This window comes from Pelodiscus sinensis, chromosome 31, assembly GCF_049634645.1.
Source record: "Pelodiscus sinensis isolate JC-2024 chromosome 31, ASM4963464v1, whole genome shotgun sequence".
NCBI lineage: Eukaryota > Metazoa > Chordata > Testudines > Trionychidae > Pelodiscus > Pelodiscus sinensis.
The window spans coordinates 12,632,406-12,654,045 of NC_134741.1; the positions used below are offsets into that span (position 1 = coordinate 12,632,406).

Sequence of the window (21,640 nt, forward strand, 5' to 3'; positions counted from 1 at the left end):
CACCTCGGGACACGCCCAACCCGGCACTGAGAGACCACCCCGTGTTGTTACACGCGCTGCAAATGCTCCGCCCACCTGCGGGCTGTACCGCGCTCCGAGAAGCGGAAGAAGCCTGTGGCCCGGGGAGTTGCCCCCTCAGGGGGCGTGGCCAGGCAGCTCCCAGTCTGAGCTAAACCCCGGCGCTGGATTCTGATCGGAGTCACGAACCTGATGCGCATGCGCGGTGTCACGGCGCCAGCCCCATTCTGCTCTACCGCGGTCGGGTTTTCGGCAGGTCCCAGCCCGTCACTCCCCGGGCCTGCTCAGGCTCCGCCCATCTCGCTCCGGACCGCAGCTGCGTCTGACTGCAAGCGCTAGTAGGGAAAGGTAGACATCGCCGCGGTTACTGCGCATGTGCCGCGCTCCCTGAGCCAGGAGCCGTTCTTTGGGTCTGGTGGGGCCGTTACTCCCCGGGCGCGCGGCCCTGCGGGGCTGGGGGAGTGGTCGCCACAGCGGGGGAGACCGCAGCCCAGCGTGAGGGAGCTTGGGGGAGGGGCTGTGACCCGCCGTGTTGAGCTGCTGGTGGGTCCGGCATTGGGCATCGGGGCGCGCCCGCTGGGGGCGGGGTCTGCGAGGAGGCTTTGGCTGGCCCCGTTGTCCCCCCCCCCCCCGGCCTCTGTGATCGCGTATCGATCCCTCGCTCGGGCTGTTGGCCTGATGCTCCCACTCGGCTGAAGGGGCGGCTGAGCGCTTGGCGCGGGCCGGGGTCGCACAGAGGGTCTGTGAGGGGGCTGCAGAGGTGGGGGGAGTGATTTGAACACCGGGTTAGGAGGGGCCCTGGCATGAAGGCACAGAGACGGGAGTGATTCTGGCTGGGGCAGGTGGCTGAGCGGGCCCAGTGGAGGGGATAGTGGGCGAGCAAAGCTTGGGGCTTCTTGGTTTTTAATTTTGATGTTTTTTATCCTCAGTGCTGGTACTTCACGCACATGCCCTCTGGACTTGCCCCTCCATTGCTGAGCTCAGGAAAGTGACAAGGCCCCTGTTCCCCAGCCCGGAGGCAGCCATGGCTGCAGAGAGCCCCATGCAAAGTCTCTGGGAGGAAGCGCCGTGTCCCGTCTGTCTGGAGGATTTCACAGCCCCAGTCACTCTAGAGTGCGGGCACAATTTCTGCCAGGCCCCCCTCAGCCCTCAGGGCAGAGACACTGAGCAGCAGGGACCCCTCCGTTCCAATCTGCAGCTGGCAAATGTGGTGGAACTAGCCAAGCCCCTGAGTTTCCAGGCAGCAAAGAAAGCAAGATGGGATGGGGTGTGCAGGGAGCAACAGGAGGCTCTGAAGCTGTTCTGTGAAGATCAAACTCCAATCTGTGTGGTGTATGACAGATCCCAGGATCACACAGTGGTGCCTGTACAGGAAGCTGCCCAGGAGTACAAGGTACAGAGTTACTGTCCAGTGTATTTTAATTACAGGCTAATTTCACTGACTGTTACTGGGCACAGGTGTGACACGGCTCTGTAAAGCCTACAAAAGATGCTGTAAAAAATAAATGTTCTGGCTATGTGGCAACTTATGTCAAGTCTTTACAGATACCTAATGTGGGAAATGTTTCTCTGAGGCTCTGAATCCTGAAACCCAGCCCTCACTGGTGACAGGGGTGTTTGCGCAAAGGAAGGTGTTAACAATCAGAGAGGTTTAGATCACAGGAGCTACAGGCCACTCTGTCAGTGAGCTGCCTTGGGACTGGAGAAGAGGAGGTGACAAGCCATTACTGATTGGAAGAACAGGAATAATAATCTGTCATTTGCCTTGTAGATCCGCAATGGCAATCTGGAACCTGCACAACACCCAGCAAGGGAAAGTCCCTGATCTGAGCAGGTCACTGTCCAGTTAGACAAACTGTAGGAAGGGGAGGTGGGGCAGCAAGTTGCTCATAGTTGCCAAGCATGTCAGAAATAGGGTTTAGCTGCGAACCCTGGTCCAACTGTTAGACTGCACTGCTCCCTGTCCCTCAGTATCACTGAACAGTGATGAAGTATGGTCCTTAGGAGGGAAAGATGCCTTAATAAAGCCCTAGCCCACCCATAGCAGGGCTTCAGGAAGTGCAGGCCCATGTCGGGCACAACTCGGATTCAACTGGATTGTAGCAAGAGTTCAAACGGGTTAACAGATGAGCTAATCTTTATCGATGCCAATTACTGGTTAAACTCCCCAGCAGTGCCTGCTTCCCTCTGGCAGCTAACATCAGTCTGCAGCTGCTGGGAGTTCCCATCGGCCAGCTGTTCTTGTGGCCACCCCCGGCAGACCTCGCAAGAGATCCCCGGACCCAGGAGAGCCCATTTCTGATACCAGCCCTGGCTGTCAGCAGGTTAAAAAATACTGTCCCTGATAAAATTGTAATCAGTTACATGATTAGTATTGTTAAGCATTTTTACCTCCCTAATCGCCAGTTGCATCATTCTTTACAAAGGTGCCACCACCGACCTGTCCCCCACCCTCACAGGTGTCCTGCTATCAGCAGTCTCCTCCTGTCTCTTTTTTTGTGGACAAAGCCATGTCCAGGGCTGAGTCCCTGCTGTACAGGGAGAGAGCTCCACAAAACTGGGACTCTCTTAAAGGCAGACAAATGGACTCCCAACATCTGATGTAGTTTGCCCTCGTGCTTATTTCTGTTTCTTCAGGAAAAATTGGAGGCCCATTTGAAGACTCTGAGGGAAGAGAGAGAAAAGGTGCTGGGAAGGAAAACAACAGCAGAAGGGAAAAGCCAGGAGTATCTGGTAGGTGCCTGTGGCTATGGACCAGCAGTGGGAGGGCTGTGTTAGGAGGCAGAATCCTGTGTGGCCTTGGTGAGATTGGGTTTGTTTGTGTTTCTTCTGGATCATAGATTGCTGCATGAAATCCATGTGTAGACAGGCCCTGAGCATCCATGTCAGTGCACAAGTTAATGTCCAGCCTTTGTGGCTTTCCCAGACATCCTCCACAAGGGAGCTGAATGTCCCCCTGAAGGGCTGTCTACTCACTTGGTGTATTAACGTGTTTTTTTTCTTTTTCCTTCCTGAGTATCTTTGTCAGGCTGGTGCTGAGTCCTGCCTCCTGTTGCTCTGGGTCTGAATTCCCAGAGCGCATGAATAACAGAAGATGCTGCCCATGACAGAGATAGGAACATCCATTTCAGAGGGACACGGGCCAAAGGAGATGCTGGGAGAGACGCCTCTGCCTAGTAACCAATGTCACAAATTTTAGGGTTTTCCAAGAAATTCTCCCTGCTACGCACTCAACTCCCCATGAAAGGGCCCTGGACTCCATCCATGCCCCTGACCAGCCCTTTCCCTGTTTTCATACAGAAATGGACCCAAGTGGAGAGGCAGATAATTGTGGCCAAGTTTCAGCAGTGGCAGTTCCTGGAGGAACAAGAGCAACTCCTCCTAGTCCAGCTGAAGAAGCTGGATGAGGAGATTGGGAGGCTCCAGACTGACACTGTCTGGAAACTCTCTGTGCAGATTTCCCGTATCAGTGAGCTGATTGGTGAGCTGGAGGGGAAGTGTCAGAAGCCAGCAAATGAATTCCTGCAGGTGAGACTGAGGGAGAAATGTCCCAGCTCCCCACACAGGGAAGGGAGGCTCCTGAATCAGAAGTGCTGGGTTCCAGCTGTCAGATCTCGGTGTAACTCTATGTGCATTGCTGCTATGTGAATGACTTTTTTGCTTTGTAGAGTTACAGGTACAGAGCTATTAGTAATGGCAAAGCCCCATTCGCTCAAAGGGATCCATGTTCCTGGGGCCAGTGCAGGGCCTCTCTTCCCATGTTTGCAAAATTCCTTCTCTGAGGTCCCAGGTTTGCAAAATCCCTTCCGTGACATCCCCTTGTGTGTGTTCAATAGGCCTGAGATTCTTTTCTGTCTCTTTTTCCTAGGATGTAAGAAGCACCCTGAGTAGGTATGTGGCTCTCAATCCCCTCACATTACACAGCGCAGGGAAAGGGCTTGGAGCTGATGTTAGCACCACATCTCCCCAGAGTCCTACAGCCAGATGTTAGATGCAAATGTCTCTGACTCATTTAATTCTGAGGGTCTCATCCTCGCACAGACTCTGGAATTCCCCATTCAGCGCACAGTCTCACCTCAAATGTTTCCTGGAACTGTCGCCTCCCTGGGGATTGGCTGCCTCAAGTCTGTGGGATGGAAAATGGGCCTATCGCTGTTGGCCACTGATCGCCATTCAACCCAGAGCAGCAGGGACCAAGAGTCTGTCCCATCCGAGGGCTGTTTGGATACCTATGTGGAAGGAGCTGGGGACAGGGGAGCTGGTATCTCAGTCTAGTCCCTAGTGGACAGGTTCCTACACCTGGAAACCTCCTGTCCCTCAGCACCTGGAAGCCAAGGAGTGAATTGGTCATGGAGACTCAATTCCCCTTTAGTCCGCCAGCCAGTCTCCTCAGGCCAGAAGTGAAGAACAGCAATGGGACCTTTCAGGGGAAGGTTGCACGGCCATGGGATGTGTTACCCCTGCTCTCAGGCTGGGAGAATTGGAGAAATTCTAACTTCAGGCCTGTTAGAGCTGAGACTTACTAGCCAGAACTTATCAGCAGTAAACTAAATACAATCACATGAAATTACTTCTGTGCAGGTGTGAGATGGAGCAATTCCAGCTGTCAGAGGAGATTTCCCCTGAACTGGAAGAACAAGTCAGAGGTTTCTCCCAGAAAACGATTGAGCTGTTGGAGACTTTGAGGGAGTTCAAAGGTACCTAGAAAGGATGGATGAGGGGAAAGTGGTTCAAGTATCTGGCCTGTGTAGTCCACCTTCCCCTGCCTGAATTCCCACGTAGAGAATGACAGCTCCATCACTTGGCTCTCCTTAGAGACATTGAGCGAACAGACCCCACTGTGTGTAGATAGAGCCAGGGGTTTGCAAACTCTGAACCTCCTGTTCAGAGATCAAAATGGCTAAAGTTACCGTGATGGCAATGTGTTCTACCACCACAGCTCCAGGTTATGATAAGAGGCAGTAAGTGAATGAGAAACCAAATGGGAGGGGGTGAGGAGGGAAGAGTAAATCTTTTACAGCTTCTCTCTCCTGGGATGGGTGTGAGGCTGCAGGGATGTTGGCTCCAAAGCTGGGAGGTGCCCGAGTGAGGAAGGAAATGAAAGTTTCAGGCTCTTTCATACTAAATTCCTGAGTGCATCTCTGTCTGGTCTCTGATACAATTGAAATGCAGAGTTCAGAGTGGGAACAGTGTTATAAATAGGAGAGCCTGGAGTCTCACCTCTCTTATCCCTTCCCCCACCAGACACTCTGCCCTCTGCACTAGAGAGAGCAAGAAGAAAATCCCTGGGAGCTTACAGACAGGGTGAGTTTGCAAGTGGAGATTCTTTAAATGATGAGAACATTCCTATGAAAACATCTTCATGGGATTGTCATTGAAGTTACCAACCAAACCCAGCGACCACGGCACTCTCAGCCCTAAATCTCATCCACTGATCAATGAGGAGACCCAGGGGCACTACATGGGGATCTGTGGACACTTGGAGAAACACTCGTTTATGGCTTTGTGATGCTAAAGGAGGGCACCTTTAGGCTCAGATTTCACTGCTCAATTAGTTTCAGTATGGGGTTGGTTTCAAACAATAAATGGGATGAAAGGCTGAGAACGGACTGGCTTCAACAGTATCAGTTTGTTCATGGTGAGAAACTGCTGGATCCCCAAGGGCTGTTAAGTCTAGTGCAGGCCTCAGCAAAGTACTGCCCGTGGGTTGGATCCACCCCACCAAGCCATTGGATCCAGCCCACGGATGCCATTCCCCATCTGCAAGTCACTCAGAAAGTGACTGTGAGCCCAGAGGGGAGGGGAAAGGCTTCAGGTGCTGCCACCCCCAGGACAATCTCATTGGCCAGTTTCTGGCCAGAAACAAAGCATGATGCCCCCTCCCCTCCGGATATGGCCCTGCAGCCTGTGAGAGGGCTGGGCACACTCCCTGCCTGCCTGAGGTGCTTGGCCTCTGACCGGGAGTCACTCAGATAGGCATGCTCTGGACGGGAGTCTTTTGACATCCCAACCTCTCCCTTCCCCTCCTAATCTCTGCTCCCCACTCTTGCCCCCCACTCTGCATACCCAAACTCTGTCCTCCTCCTGCAGCTAAATATGCAAGAGCGCTCAGTCATCAGAAACCCACAGCTCCTTATTTGTCCACTAAGTCACTTCTCTAAATTAAATTATGTTAAAGTTGTTATATGTCTAACGAGTAGTTGGCTAATCCAGTGTCCTAGATCACAACCTGCCTTTTTCACCCAAACTCCCTCCTAGACCACTCTATCCGTTCTGCATCTCAAACCCGTACTCCAAGCATCGTCCTCCTTCCAGTGCCCATCCCAGACCCTGCATTTCCTGCATTAATGTCATGGAAGAATGCAACTCTCAGCCACTTTACACTTGGCCCCCCAACAAAATGAATTGCCCACCCTGTCAAGTGGATAAGGTTTAGTGAGAGCAGATTCGTGAAATCTGAAGCCAGACTATTTCAGACTATAAAAGAGGCACAAATGTTCGAAAGCCAAGAGGATTAGCTACTGAAACAAATTATCAAAGAACTGGTGGATTCTCCATCTCTTGATATCTTCAAATCACTGGGGGACTTTCTAGAAAATACACTGTGGGGAAACAGAGCTCTGTGCCTGGGTAACTGGACTAAGTGTAATGGCTTGTGCCACTGAGGGAGGTCAGACTGCACAACTAAGGATATCTTCTGATACCATGAATGCATGAATTTTAAGATCTCTTCCTGCAAACACTCAGCACACGTGTTTAATAATAAGTACACATGTTTAATAATAAGCATCTGAATGGTGGTGTTAACTTCACTGTTATGGAAAGGGTTCATAACCTCTCCCTCAGATGAGAGAGCACAGTTTGTGCTGCAAATCTGTGAATTAAGACTAAGGGTTTTAAATATACCAGACTACATTTAACCTATGTCCCTCTTCAGGCAGATAAATATGTGGCTTGTTATCAGAAACACTGACTGCTGAGAACTAAATCCCATTGTGGCAAACGCAGCAATGTTGTAACTCAAGCCTGGTATGGAGAGAAATTAATATGGATTTGGGATCTAACTCCTGTGTGTTGATTATGGAATATCTAGACTAAAACTTTTGTCTAAAATGGCAGAGTCTAACACGTGTGTCATTAGGGACAGAGTCTGGGGAGAATGGGTGTGTGGAAAGGATTAAAGTCCCATCTAAAATGTCTCCAATTCCCCTTCTCCCCTTGCCAGGCTGCGGAACACCCATGTCTGTCTCCAGCTCAGCCCCTGGCCTGCAAAGCCAGGAACAGGAAATGGCCATGATGGAGCTGGTGAGCTTCGAGGAGGTGGCTGTGTATTTCTCTGAGGAAGAATGGGCTCTGCTAGACCCGGGCCAGAGAGCCCTCTACGGGGATGTGATGCAGGAGAATTATGAGGCTGTGAACTGGCTGAGTAAGGATTCCTGTCCCTTTGGGTAACAAAAGCTGGGAGGGCTCTGAAGCAGCTGGGTTGGGTTTGATTCAGGATCATTCATTGCCTTTGCCCACAATGTCATGAGTATCTGCCCCAATAATCCTGGCTTTTGTGTGAAAGACTGTGCCCTCTGTGCCCCCTCCCAGAAAAAGCAGATTCAGGGTCATAACAGTGGTGCTGCTTTGCCCACAACTAAGGTCTCACTGCCTATTTTGCCCATCTTCTACCTTGACTGGAAGTGTGAGTAGAAGGGTTCAGGCAGGAACAGCAGGTACCAGATATCAGGGTCTGGGTTTGGCTACTCTTAGTGCCTGCAGGGTCCCCTTGTGGCAATGTGCTCAGCCACTGGAAGGAGGGTGTGGTTCCCAGAGTCCTTCCCTGCCTGTAGCTAATCTCTATGACAAGCTGGTACTTGCCAGTGGGAGTGGCTGGATGCTGGGGCTGAGGGAGGGTGGATGAAGCAGTTGATGCTCTGAGTATTTTGTCCGAGGTAGCTCTGTAGTAGATAAACGTGAGCAGAGATCTCCTGGCATTTGAGGCGTAGGCAGGGTTTCCTTTCAAAAGTTCAGCTTCATTCTCTCTGGGGCTCACTTGCGTCTGTGTACAATGGACAGGGCTCGATAAATGGGCTAATCTATTTGCCCATGGTGAGTAGATTATAGCCCAGTGCGGCTGCGCAGCATGCCAAACCACGCGGCTGGCGAGTGGGGCTTGCCGCTGTCACGTTACCGAATTGGAGGGAAGCAGCCAGATCGCTGCTGCACCCCTAGGTGGGGGTGTTGGCCCCAGAAATTGGTATGAAAGGGAGCCATGTGGGGTATTGAATGGGAGCTTATTGTTTGTTGATCCTGTGTACACTGTTTATGTGAGTATATAATGTCTGTGTGTGTAGATCTGTAATCTGTATGGAAGCTGAATATTTCTCTGAATGTGGTTAAGCATTGCTATGGACAGGCTGAGTAGTGAAGCCCTGTGGAACAATGGCACTTGATGGCCCAAAGACACACCTAAAGCATGAGGGTGGACACCTAAGAGCGGCCAGCAGAGAGAGGCTGAGGACCAGGTGACCTGCTGCATACCAGAAGAGGCCAGGAAGGGGGTATAAAGAGGCCATGTGGTCGATGCCATTTTGTTCTCAGCTCAGCACTTCATCCCAGAGGCAGCATTGCAGGGATTGAAGAGCCCGGAAGACCTGTGAACCCATCCTGATCGTAGGATGTGCAATAAGAACTTTTAAACCAGCAGCTGCAACATCTCTGCTAGAGCCTGCATCGAGGACTGGGAGATTCGGTGCATGTAACGTACTGTACTTTAATAACCTTACTCTCATGCTTTTCTTTCTTGTGATAATAAACCTTTAGATATAGATTCTAAAGGATTGGCCCAGCGTGATTTGTGGGTAAGGTCCAGAGGGTAAATTGACCAGGGATCTGTGGCTGGTTTCTTGGAACCGGACAGAACTTGTTCGGGGTAGGTGGGATTGGGTGCTAGGACCCCCCCACCTGTGTATGAGGCCCGGGGCCATCTGGGGCACGGATATTGCTGGGATGTCGGAGGGGTTTTGTTCGGGAGGCTTCAGGCAGGCAGCTGAAGCGCTCTGTGGGACTGGTTTGTGGCCTGTGTGGAGAGGTCACCAGTCGGGGGCTGTAAGGAGCCCCAGATTCGAGCAATTCGCCCTGAGCGGACACCCTCAGCTGTGCCCAGCCACGGCCCGGTCTGTCACAGTGGCGTAGTCGGCAGGATCCACAGATCTTGGTCAATTGAGCTTTGGGATCAGGACCCCACGCTGTCTAAATTTGATTTTTAGTACTGAGAGTTTGGTTGGGTAAAGGGCAGCTGAAATGAGTCAGTGCCAGTATGAGAGCCTAAATAGAGAGGCTCTGAAGTATTTGTGCTCAGGAAGAGGCATTGCCTTTAGGAAAAGAGCCTCTAAACTAGATCTGGTAGTGTTGTTACTAACCAGAGATGTGGATGAAAAGGAGCAAGCCAAGGAAGCTGCTGAAAGAAGGCAGAAGGCAGATGAAGAAATTGCTAAGAGAAAGCAGGAGATGGATCGGGAACTTGAGATGAGAAAAGCAGAACATGCAGAGAGAATGGCAGAGCATGCAAAGAAGATGGCCCTAGCCAAGGAGGACAATACTAGACTTGACCTCCAGCTTAAGAGACTAAAAGAACAAGAGAGACTGTATTCTCCTGAAGGTTCAATGTATAACTCTGTGGGTATGCGGTGTGCTTATGATATGGCAGACATATTTTGCCCAGCTAATGTTGTAACCCAGCCCCAAAGCATGTATGGGCGCTGTGAGGGGGGTACAGGTGACTCTGGGAAGTTCTCTGAGGCTGGTCAATCTCCCTGTAACCAAGGGGAAAGTGTCTCTCCATGTGTGCCTGTGGCAGATGGCTGTGTGTCTGTGCAGGGAGGCAGTGAGCCTGTGGGTGAGGGCCCATCTGATGCCTTCAAGGTGAGGCTGGAATCAGAACCGGGGCAGGAAGAGCCCAAAAATCAGGAAAGTGTTTATCTGGGGCAGTCTGGAGTGGCTGGCCAGAGCGGAGTTTTGGTTGAGGTGTTGTTGGCTGGTGAGGTTTGTGAAATTGAACCTGCACAAGCTGAAAGTGATTTGTGTGAAGAAGCACAGTGTGTGCAAGCTGGCAATTTGGCTGGTGGAAGTAGCAGTGGGGCAGTAAAGGAAGCTGTCCCAGTGGCTAGCTGTATGCCTGAGATTAGCCAGGGGTGTTGGGACAAGGGAGAAGCTGTCTCTGGTTGTCTGTCTGTGTGGGGAAGAGTTTCTTCCTTTGTCTGAGGAAGGTGCCCCACAGCCTGTGAAGGCTGAGAGCAGTGTTGTTGTCCCAGAGTTGGGTCTGGATATGGCTAAGGCCCAGGAAGGGGGTGGCCCAAGGTTTGTGTCTGCTGGGGAGAGGGATGAGGTGACTCAGGTAGAGTCAGTCAGTGTTTTACCAGAACCCCAGAGACCAGACAGTGGTGACCCTGATATTGTGCCTGATGCTGCTGTGTTGCTCGCAGAGGGGGGAGCGACTCTGTGGGAGCAGGGAGACCCCTTAGCCCGGGCACAAGAAGAGAATGAGGGTGTGTTAACTCTGGTGCCTAATGATGGTGTGGACGTTTACAGCCATCTAGAGAGCTGCGCAGGGAGTGAAGATGCCTCTGACCCTGTCTCTTGTGAGTCTGTCTATGTGCCTGAGAGGGGATTATCTGTGAATCCACCTGAGGGGCCAGAGATAACTCGGGGAGTAAGGGAATTAATTGCAGGAGGAATTGGTTGGTGCTCAGCAGGGCAATGCTACTGCAGAGCCAAGGAAGGGTGAACTGCTGATTAAGGAAGCTCATAGGGAGGAGAGTCCTGGCAGTGCTTGTAGTAAGCAGTTTGCTGTGACTGAGGGAGGTGACGATGCCTGGCTTGGAGAAGGCATTCAGGAGAAAGCTCTGCCTGTAAAAGGCAGCAGCTTCTTGTGTGAGGCACTTGTTGCAGTGCCTGACAGACAGAACTTGTCTGTTAGCAGTGACACCACTGACTTGGGTTTAGGGAAACCCAGTGTGGATGGTGTTGGAGAAGTCTCAGAGGGACTGAGGGTTGTTCCAGATGAGGCAGGAACAGCCAGAGAGCTGGAGCAGGCTGCTAACCCAGTGACTGTGGGTGACCAGCTGGCTGGGAAGTCAGTGGGTATGGAACAGGATCGTTCCCAGGTGAATGAGGAGAGTGGGAAGTTACTGTCTCAGATTCAGGAGAAGGACTGTGTAGCTAAGTATGCAGGGCAGAACGGCTGTGTGGTTACTTTCTCTAGGATGCAGGAGATGGCAGTTAAGCTCCCATCTCCGGACACGGTGGACACTCATACTCAATCAGGGAAATGGATAGCTGGTTCCATGTGGAAACAGAGGTTGGAGGTGGACAGAGGAGAGACTTGGGAGTCTACAGCTTACTGCTGTTACCCCACTGAGTGGGGGAAGGGGGAGAATTCCAGGGCCATGGTGAGCCAGGGAGTCACACCCAGCCAGCCCTTTGTCTTGGTCAGGCCAGAGGTTTCAGGCCTGGAGCCCAGAGGACAAGGGGGAGGGGCAGGACTTGCTTTGGTCAAGAAGATTTGCAGTTTAAACCTGAGGGGCCAAAACTGCAATAGTGTGGGGCCAGAGATGGGGCCTGATGGAGAATTTCAGTATACACCTGGTATAGGATTGTTCTTGTTACTAATGTTAATTCTTGTAACCAATGTATTATTGTTGCAGAGAATTGTAACGGTATACAGTGTGCATGAGCTTATGAAAATACCATGTAATCTGTCTGGAGATGTTCCAAACGACAGACGGTATGTAAGGGGACATTGTGATGTTGCTATTTCGTGGTTAACACTTGTAACTGGTCTTGGAACTTCTTACAGGACAAAAAGGGTTCCCGCCAGAAGGTCCTGTATGAGAAGGGAAACTGAGGCACGCCACCATTTTGGTTGGGGAGGCCTGTGATGCCCTCAGTGATGTTACTGGCATCACTTCCTGCATCAATTTTGCATTGGGGGTGTCACGTTACCAAATTGGAGGGAAGCAGCCAGATCGCTGCTGCACCCCTAGGTGGGGGTGTTGGCCCCAGAAATTGGTATGAAAGGGAGCCATGTGGGGTATTGAATGGGAGCTTATTGTTTGTTGATCCTGTGTACACTGTTTATGTGAGTATATAATGTCTGTGTGTGTAGATCTGTAATCTGTATGGAAGCTGAATATTTCTCTGAATGTGGTTAAGCATTGCTATGGACAGGCTGAGTAGTGAAGCCCTGTGGAACAATGGCACTTGATGGCCCAAAGACACACCTAAAGCATGAGGGTGGACACCTAAGAGCGGCCAGCAGAGAGAGGCTGAGGACCAGGTGACCTGCTGCATACCAGAAGAGGCCAGGAAGGGGGTATAAAGAGGCCATGTGGTCGATGCCATTTTGTTCTCAGCTCAGCACTTCATCCCAGAGGCAGCATTGCAGGGATTGAAGAGCCCGGAAGACCTGTGAACCCATCCTGATCGTAGGATGTGCAATAAGAACTTTTAAACCAGCAGCTGCAACATCTCTGCTAGAGCCTGCATCGAGGACTGGGAGATTCGGTGCATGTAACGTACTGTACTTTAATAACCTTACTCTCATGCTTTTCTTTCTTGTGATAATAAACCTTTAGATATAGATTCTAAAGGATTGGCCCAGCGTGATTTGTGGGTAAGGTCCAGAGGGTAAATTGACCAGGGATCTGTGGCTGGTTTCTTGGAACCGGACAGAACTTGTTCGGGGTAGGTGGGATTGGGTGCTAGGACCCCCCCCACCTGTGTATGAGGCCCGGGGCCATCTGGGGCACGGATATTGCTGGGGTGTTAGAGGGGTTTTGCTCGGGAGGCTTCAGGCAGGCAGCTGAAGTGCTCTGTGGGACTGGTTTGTGGCCTGTGTGGAGAGGTCACCAGTCGGGGGCTGTAAGGAGCCCCGGATTCGAGCAATTCGCCCTGAGCGGACACCCTCAGCTGTGCCCAGCCACGGCCCGGTCTGTCACAGCCGCCGCTTGTCAAGCCCTGACAGTGGAGATAAATCACGTCATTTGTCTTGTCTTTTTAGAGTGAAATATCTTCGGGTAGGGACTTTTTCTTCCTGTGTGATTGTCTGGCTTCGTGCTCAGGAGACCTGTGTTCAGTTCTCTGCCCATCACAGACTTCCTGTGTGTTCTTGATCAAGTCTCTTACACTCTCTGTGTGCGGTCACCTCTCTCTTTAATAGCTATTATAGAGTGTCCCTGTTTCTCAGGGCTGGGAAGGATACCTAAACTAAAGAGGGGTGATGCTTAGCTCCATATGAGCACTGCGATAGCACAGTGGGGTCCTGATTTACACTAGAATTCCCAGGTGCTGCTGTGATTGTTAATTTTGCTTTCCATAGCGATTGCAGTGCCATATTAATTGTTGCTAGTGCCACAGAGCGTCGTTACAGCTGTTCAGGTTAGGCGGCTCTTTCTGGAGCTCTGATGCCAGCAACACTGGCAGAGCGTTCGGCTTATCTATTCAGCACACCTTCACGTTGCCACTAAGAAAGGCCCAGGCTCCATTCAGATGCTAAGGCACTCGGCCAAGTTTATTGTGAAAAGGAGCAGGGTGCTAGTGTTCCAGCTCCTCAGGCACAGGTATAGTGAGACTTGTCCCAACCCAATAACGGTATCCGCTCAGTCAGCAATCAGAACGCTGCCCCTCAGCCAGCATCAGCATGCCCCTCCTGTGCCTTCTCCTCTCAATACGTTGACACAAACAAGATGCATGTTGTGTTCCATGGGTTCTACCACCTTAGCCTCCTGCCTCTTTGTTTGAACAAAACATCCGTATCCATTATCCCCTCATCTCACTCTTGTGCACAAGGGTCAGTGTCTTTCTGAGCCACCTCTTAGGACTGTGTGTTTGGAGTTACTGAGATCTGTGTGTTGATTGGCCTCCTCCTCCTCAGGAATGTGCTTTCCTGGATAGTTGGTACCCAGTGCCAAAGTCCATCCTGTTCCAGTTAAAAAATAATGGACATAAACAAGATAATCATAGTCATCACATCAGAACATTCCCATTGACATGGCACTGAACACACTTTGCACAAGGTTTATTGTAGTTGTGTAACAGCAGTAGCACAATGAGCTCCATGGTCATGTCACAGGTGGCCCTTCTGAACACTAAATGAAGTTCTGAGAAGGGGTGGGGCTGAAGCTGAGGGGAACGTGCTCACAAGGTGTAAAGGTGAGAAATTCTGTGCAGCCCTAGAGAGGCATCAAATCAAAGACCAGGCTCGCCACAAGAGGCAGACTGGGAAACCACACAAAGGCTGCTGCTGGCAGAGTAGAACCGAGGCTGCAGAGGGGGAGCTGAGCAACAGCTACAAGCACCAGAGAAGCAGCATGGCCTATCTCTGCACTGGCTTCCCCTGAGAGAAGCCCAGCGCCACCCTGGGCAGCCATGGAAACGGCATCTGTTGTGGGCATCTGGCAGGGCCCACCCAGACACAGGCAATTGAGATCAGGAGTGTGAAGCATAGGCAGGACCTGAAGCAACCAGCCAAGGATTCACATAGATGCTCAGGCAACTTCCTCTGCCTCCTTCTGGCCCAAGTAGAGCATCTGAGCCAAAGATCAGGGCAAGCCCAGCCCACCAGCCAGGAGATTTGTGGACAGAGCCTTGGGGAGCTAGAGATCTGCTGGGTCCTTCAAGTCCTAGTGACCTGTCATGTGACAGCTGCTGTCTGAGCCCTGCCTGGGACCTTGATGTCAGACCTGAAAGCCCTTACTAGAGCTCCTCTTCTGAGCAGTGTGTTCCTGTCCAGCCCTGGGATGCCGGGGGCATAGAATGAACTGTGAGAGGGACTGAGCTGTGCAGCAGAGTGCTCAGCTCCCCTTGAGAGAGAGCTGGGCCATTCCCAAAGCGGGGGGGTGACGCACCTTTACTGCAGGTGAGTGTGTCCAGGGGTTTTGTACCAGCCAGAGGCAAGTCTCTGCAAGGTGAGGAAAGGTGCGTCTCTGGGTGGGTGACTCAGATCCTGGCTTGGGAAGCAGTAATGGCACAGACCTTAATGAACAAGATCAGCACTTGGTTCATTGCTCTCCAAACAGGATTTCCAGTCTCCGAAACTGATGTGATCTCCTGGGTGGAGCGGGAGGAGGAGTTGCGGGTCCCAGATCCCCAGAGCTGTGAGGAAGGGGAGATCATCTGCAACACCCACACAGGTGAGCAATCACTTAAACTGACTCAGAAATCAATTTCTGTCTCCTTATAGCAGATGTAATTTATGTGTTTTCATGAAGTCTGACTGTTCAGTCTGTCTTGCACTCCAGTCAGTGTGTGGTGGGTGAGGAAAGACTGTGTTCTCTCCTCTGTGGAAGGCTTGTGAAGGAGGAGGATGAACTCCACTCATGATAATTTGACCATTATTTGAGTGTGTCCCCTTTTCTATTCCTCTTTCAGAGTTTCCTTTTAGCTCATCATGGAGAATAACTCCTGTCTCAATTATTTCTCTATTGCAACAGGGGATGGGACGCTGACTGAGAACCATGAAAAGAGTCTTCAGCAAGACGGACTGGAGCAAGTGTCTCCATGTAGGATGTTATTGGGAAGATCTGAAGGGTATGTTTTCCAGATACGTGAGCAAGGAGAGAGCTGTGAGAGTCAGCATAGCCCAGAAAGACAGCAGGGAAACCATCCAGCAGAGGGACAGTGTTACTCCAGTGACAGGAGCAGAAGGGAGAAAAGAAACACAGAAACCGTTCAACAGGAAATCCCCCATCAAGAATCACCCTGCACTTGTAGTGACTGTGAAACTCTTCTTGAACATCAAAGAGCCCACACAGGAGAGAAGCCCTTCAAGTGCTCTGACTCTGAGAAAACCATCAGTGAACACTCACACTTTATGAACCATCAGAAAATACATACAAGAGACACACCCCATAACTGCTCTGACTGTGGGAAAAGCTTCAGTAGAAACTCACACCTTGTTAGACATAGGATGACCCACACAGGAGAGAAACCTTTTAATTGCTCTGATTGTGGGAAAAACTTCAGTAGCAGCTCATACCTTGTTACCCATAGGATGACCCACACAGGAGAGAAACCATTCAGCTGCTCGGACTGTGGGAAAAGCTTCAGTAGAAGCTCACACCTTGTTACCCATAGGAGGACACACACAGGAGAGAAACCTTTCAATTGCTCTGACTGCGGGAAAAACTTCAGCAGCAGCTCACACCTTGTTAGACATAGGATGACCCACACAGGAGAGAAACCCTTCACCTGCTCTGACTGTGGGAAAAGCTTCAGTAGCAGCTCATACCTTGTTACACATAGGAAGACCCACACAGGAGAGAAACCTTTCATTTGCTCTCACTGTGGGAAAAGCTGTACAGGGAGCTCAGACCTTGTTCACCATAGGAGAACCCACACAGAGGAAAAACCCATCAGTTGCTCTGACTGTGGGAAAACCTTCCATCAGAAGTCACATCTTGTTAAACACAGGAGGATCCACACAGGGGAAAAACCCTTCTACTGCTCTGACTGTGGGAAAAGCTTCAGTAGCAGCTCAGACCTTGTTACCCATAGGAGGAGCCATACAGGAGAGAAACCTTTCAATTGCTCTGACTGCGGGAAACGCTTCAGTCAGAAGTCAAACCTTGTTATCCATTGGAGAACCCACACCGGGGAAAAACCCTTCTACTGCTCTGACTGTGGGAAAAACTTCAGTAGCAGCTCAGACCTTGTTAGACATAGGATGACCCACACAGGAGAGAAACCCTTTACCTGCTCTGACTGTGAGAAAAGTTTCAATAGAAGCTCACACCTTGTTATACATAGGATGATTCACACAGGAGAGAAACCTTTCAATTGCTCTGTCTGTAGGAAAAGCTTCAGTCAGAAGTCAAACCTTGTTATCCATTGGAGAACTCACACAGGAGAGAAACCTTTCAATTGCTCTGACTGCGGGAAAAACTTCAGTAGCAGCTCCCACCTTGTTACCCATAGGAGGAGCCACACCGGGGAGAAACCCTTCAGCTGCTCTGACTGCGGGAAAAGGTTCAGTCAGAGCTCAAGCCTTGTTACGCATAGGAGGACCCATACAGGAGAGAAACCTTTCAATTGTCCTGACTGTGGGAAAAGCTTCAGTCAGTGCTCCTGTGTTACCAGCCATCAGATAATACATTGCAGAAAAAGCTTCAAACACAGGTCAGATTTTGTTAAACATAAGACAACTCAGAGAGAGGAGAGAACTATTCAGCTGTTCTGACTGTGAGGAAAGCTTTAGTCAGAGCTCAAATCCTGTTAGCCTTCAGAGGACCGGCAGAGGGGAGAAACCTATAACCTGAGTTCCTTTTAAACTGTCTGGTCAGGTGGCTATTAAATGCCATGCAAACTTATAGGGCTTTGGTGGGGAGAGATACCTCTACCCACTGGTCTCAACCCTGGCCCAGACGTGTCTCCCAGGCAAGAGGTGTATCTTCCTTCTTCCCCTTCACAGTAGCACCTAAGCTTGGGGAGCGAGAGCTTGTGGGATTCTTCTGTCCTCAATGTAGCCTTTCAATGACTTACATGTCAGTCCCCTCCATCTTTGAGATAACACCCCCAGCTGGAGCCCTCAACCAGTATTCCCTCTAAGATTTTCCATCCACGAGTGGAGCGAGTTTTTTTCTTGAGCACAAAGAGTGACATTCTGTGCACTTGTTCAGATGTGTGCCACTGTGGCACACGAGAGTTACTGAGAATTTTTGCATACACACACACACATGCAATTTAAATTTTTATGGAAGAAAAATACTAAAACAAAGGATAATTAACAAGGTGCATGACCTTGCACACACTCACCCTGAAAACTTCCCAGCTTGGCACCTAGTCTCATTCCCACCCAGCCTTGCTCCACTGGTCCTGCATCCATGAGTTTCCCCCATCTGCTGCACCCCCCATCCTGTGCACCCTTTGCTACCAACCCTGTATTGTGCCCTCTTTGCCCCTAACTTCTGCAGTGTCCCCATCATCCCAACCCCTGCACTTTCTTCCCAGTGTAATCTAGTGAAAGTACTAATTTGTAAAGCATAAAAAGTGAATGTACCATCCCTCGCCATTGACTCTAAAGCTCATTCTGCAGTTGCAAGTTAATGACATTCAGAAGGTGAATTTAGGGATATCACCAGAAAATTTCATCTAGCTCTTTTTCTTTACATTACTACACTATATATAGGACGTATAACCAATAATTAGATTATTTCTTATAGTATCTGCATGCTTTAGACCCCGTCAGTCATAGAAAAGTCCTTTTAATATGTCATCATTGGTTGCATATTGATTTACCATGAATAGAAAATAATCAACATTAATTAAAAATGTTTTAGTTGCTTCTACACAGTGTGTGGGAGAGAGTGAGATTGAGAGAAATAACTTCCGCAGGGAGAAAAATAGTTATTGGCACAATCAGCACTATTGATGTGATTGATGCCTTTACAAGTAACAAGGCTACAGAGGATCAGAGAGAATTGTTCTCCTTGACATGGTTTAAGCTCTTAAATATGATCAGGGCACAGAACGTTTCTCTAGTCATTTGCCATGTCAATGGCTGGTTGCCATTTTAGAAATTGACTAGCCTGAAGTAACTGCCCGTGTCTACCTGCGGCAGTGAAATGGGATTCCAGAGTAGAGCCCCTAAATCGAATTAGATGGTAAACCTCATTCCACAAGGAATACCTCCTTATTCGATTTAGGGCTTTATTCCAGAATCCCGTTTCACTGCTGTGTGTAGATACGAGCAGTTACTTCAGGCTAGTCAATTTCTAAAAGGGCGACCAGCTGGGAACATGCAAATCAGGTGCAGGATATTTAAATCCAGGGCTTTATTTGCAATTCCGGTCGCCCTCATTAGGCTCCCTAGATTGATCTAGGGGACTAGTGTAGACGTACCCTCAAATAACCTGCAGATTTACCTTTTGAGATCCCAAGGTGGAGCTCTTTAGTGAAGTGGAGCTGGAACCAGATGTCCTCACCACATGGTCCTGGTCACTAGAACAGCCCAGTCCCTCACTACCACATGTCCCTGGCTCTGGCCAGGGCTGCCAAAGCACTCACTGCCTGTGATGCTGCTGCGGCTCAGGCTCTGGTCAAGGCTGCCAAAGCATGCACCGCCCACAACACAGCTATGGCTCTGGCTCCAGTCAGACTGCTGGAGCAGGCACCCACTGTGGCTCTTGCCCTATCTCTGTCAAGGGCTGCTGCCACACGGCCCACCCTGGAGCAGTTGAATAGTCACTCTGTAGCTCTTCTTTGGGGGTGGGTGGGCCTCAACCTTAGAGGGAACCCTGCCCTCAATCGTTCACACTGCAAACCTCTGTTTTATCCCTGAGGCTCTCGTCCCTAGAGCCAGCCTTCACACATCTGTTCCTCAACCGTGCCCCAACCTTAAGTCACTTTCCACAATCCAAATCCCCTGAGCCTCACTCCTGCCACATGAACTTACTTTTTTGTACCAATAGAGAGAGGGTGTGTCTCACATTCCCTGCCAATGGGTATCCTGTCACACGGTTGGGCTGAGCCCAAGTTGTGCTCCGGAATCCCTCAAAAACAAACGCTAACACCCTGTTTCCAGTTGTTCATCAGAGGCCCTTTTATTAAGGAAATCCATCCCCTTAATTAACAGAAGCACCACCTTCTCAGCTAAAGTATATGAGTAGAATCCTTGATTATCAGAGGCCTAGCCTTCGCCCAGCTGAGGCTCCCCAGTGAGGGGCTCAGATCACGAGAAACACAGCCTTTTAGGGTAAAGTCCCCTGGGAAACGTCCTTAGTTAACAAGTGTACAGTCTTCTCATCTCAAGTCCAACAACAGGGTACTCTTAGCATGGGCTAGCAAAGGGTTCAGCCCCTGGGTTGGGGGGCCCAGGTCCTCCTCCTCCACTGTGTCCTGACCCAGGCCCTAATGGCAGGGAAACAGTCCACTGCCAGAGTTGGTGGGGACGAGCCAAAACTCACCAACCCCCATGGGGCAATTCAAGTATTCCCACCCTGGGCCAGTTCCTACCATGCAGTGGCTGCCTACCCATAGTCGCTCTCCATTGCTGGGGTCAGGATGAACAAGCCAGGCTTGTTGGTCAGGATGAACATTTCAGCAATGGCCACGGTGAGGAAAACAGCTTGGTCCAGTGATCCTCGCTGCCTTGCTCTCACTGGAACCCTTACCGGACCAAAGGTGTGTGGCCCATAGGGGATTTTTAGTCATGGGTGAAACTTGGCGCCTTGACATCTCTTCTCCCTCCAAAAGTCAGTCTCCCACAGCCAAAGCTTCAACACGGAGCCACACTGGTGCTAACGCTGCTCCACTGGAGCTGGTGGGGAATGGCTGCTTGTTACTGAAGGGGGGAAGGATAAAATGCAGCCATGTTGCTGAAGGCATGGGAGAGCGGCTGGGGATGGCCTGGCAGCGCTGTGGACAGCCTTGGAGGAGCTCTGTAATGTGACTGTGGCTCCCAAGGCAGCAAGTGCAGAATCCCCCTCAGTGAACACGAGAGGCTCTGACCAGCCTGATCTGAATTCGGCTGAAGGGCTGGAAGGCCCTGCTGCTGGAGTGTCAGAGACCCTGTTGTCGAAGCAAAAACACGCTCCTCTCTGTTTAGGCGGCTAACTACTGATTGCTTTATTGATCAGTAAAGCAAAGTGAGCCAAACGTGGTCCCAGCAAAGTCGAGCCCAGTAAAGCTGCTTAATACAATCAATCCTAGTATCTTTATACCCTTAACCAAACAGTCTGATGTCAGGGCATCCAATTACAGAAATAATCAATTAAACTAGGAAAAACAAAGCCTTATCAGCAAGATGGCGGACAGGTACGAGGGAGTACCTCTCCTCTCTGAACCAGCCCAATTAACACATTCCAATAGCACATCTGTCTTGGCCTGGCGCATGGGGTGATAGAAAGTTCACTCTGGCCTACGTGCAAAGACAAAAAGCTGAAATGGTTTCTGTTATACAAGATGGCTTCTAGCTAAACATAAAATAGCTTCTACAACTTCCCCCTTTTAGCCTTTTAAAGGCTAACCACAAAACCATTTTACATCTCCATTTCCATTAAAGTATTTATATACATTTCTTGTTCCTTTCTCTGCTCATCATATTTTAACATCATTACTTCCACATTCCCTTTAGTAAGGGTCTGTCTCTTGTTCTCCAGAATACAAGAAATACAGCATTCGATTAGCAAGAAACAAAAATAGGCACAAAAGAATATAGCTAATACTAAAACTATACCTTGCAAAATCCAAGTTCCCACATGTCCAAACCAGCCTCCCAACCAACCTCAGAGGGTCCAGCTTTTCTCTTGTCTAGGCTTTCCACAGTTTTTTTCAATCTCTGAGACATCTTCCTCTACTTCTTTGCTGGTGTCAGAAATATACACACAGCATTCTCTTCCCACTAAGGCACAAACCCCGCCCTTACTAGCTAGGACATAGTCTAGGGCCATTCGGTTTTGGCTTTTTCTCACCCTGGCTCCTGAACCATTACATGTACAGCAGTATTTTCCAGCTGGTGTCAGGGCTAGGCGGATGTACCCTGGGCTAGTAAACCCTTTATCCTGCCAGGTATCATTTGGCTTTAGATCACTAAACACAATGGGCCATTCATTTGAGTGTTGTTCAGTGGGACTGGAATCAT

At 50.2% G+C, this 21,640-nt stretch overlaps 1 protein-coding gene across 5 annotated transcripts; it reads left to right on the forward strand.

Annotated features, from left to right (window-relative positions):
- The first annotated feature begins 227 nt into the window (after window positions 1-227).
- LOC102458255 (uncharacterized) lies at window positions 228-18,644 on the forward strand. Of its 5 annotated transcripts, none has more exons than XM_075912321.1 (10): window positions 228-366; window positions 948-1,411; window positions 2,656-2,751; window positions 3,319-3,546; window positions 3,887-3,909; window positions 4,600-4,715; window positions 5,263-5,322; window positions 7,244-7,444; window positions 15,081-15,194; window positions 15,495-18,644. In XM_075912321.1, exons 2-10 carry the CDS (start codon window positions 1,043-1,045, stop codon window positions 17,237-17,239), a joined length of 2,952 nt encoding a protein of 983 aa, XP_075768436.1. In that variant the 5' UTR covers window positions 228-366; window positions 948-1,042; the 3' UTR covers window positions 17,240-18,644. The 5 variants fall into 5 exon arrangements, with proteins under 5 accessions (XP_075768436.1, XP_075768435.1, XP_075768440.1 ...); XM_075912320.1 differs by having other exon boundaries at window positions 245-356; XM_075912323.1 differs by having other exon boundaries at window positions 364-428.
- The last annotated feature ends 2,996 nt before the right edge of the window (window positions 18,645-21,640 follow it).

Coding starts and splice junctions, on each gene's coding strand:
- LOC102458255 (XM_075912320.1), top strand. Junction 3,547..3,886: donor CAGCAAATGAATTCCTGCAG/GTGAGACTGAGG, acceptor TCTTTTTCCTAG/GATGTAAGAAGCACCCTGAG. Junction 7,445..15,080: donor TGAGGCTGTGAACTGGCTGA/GTAAGGATTCCT, acceptor CTCTCCAAACAG/GATTTCCAGTCTCCGAAACT.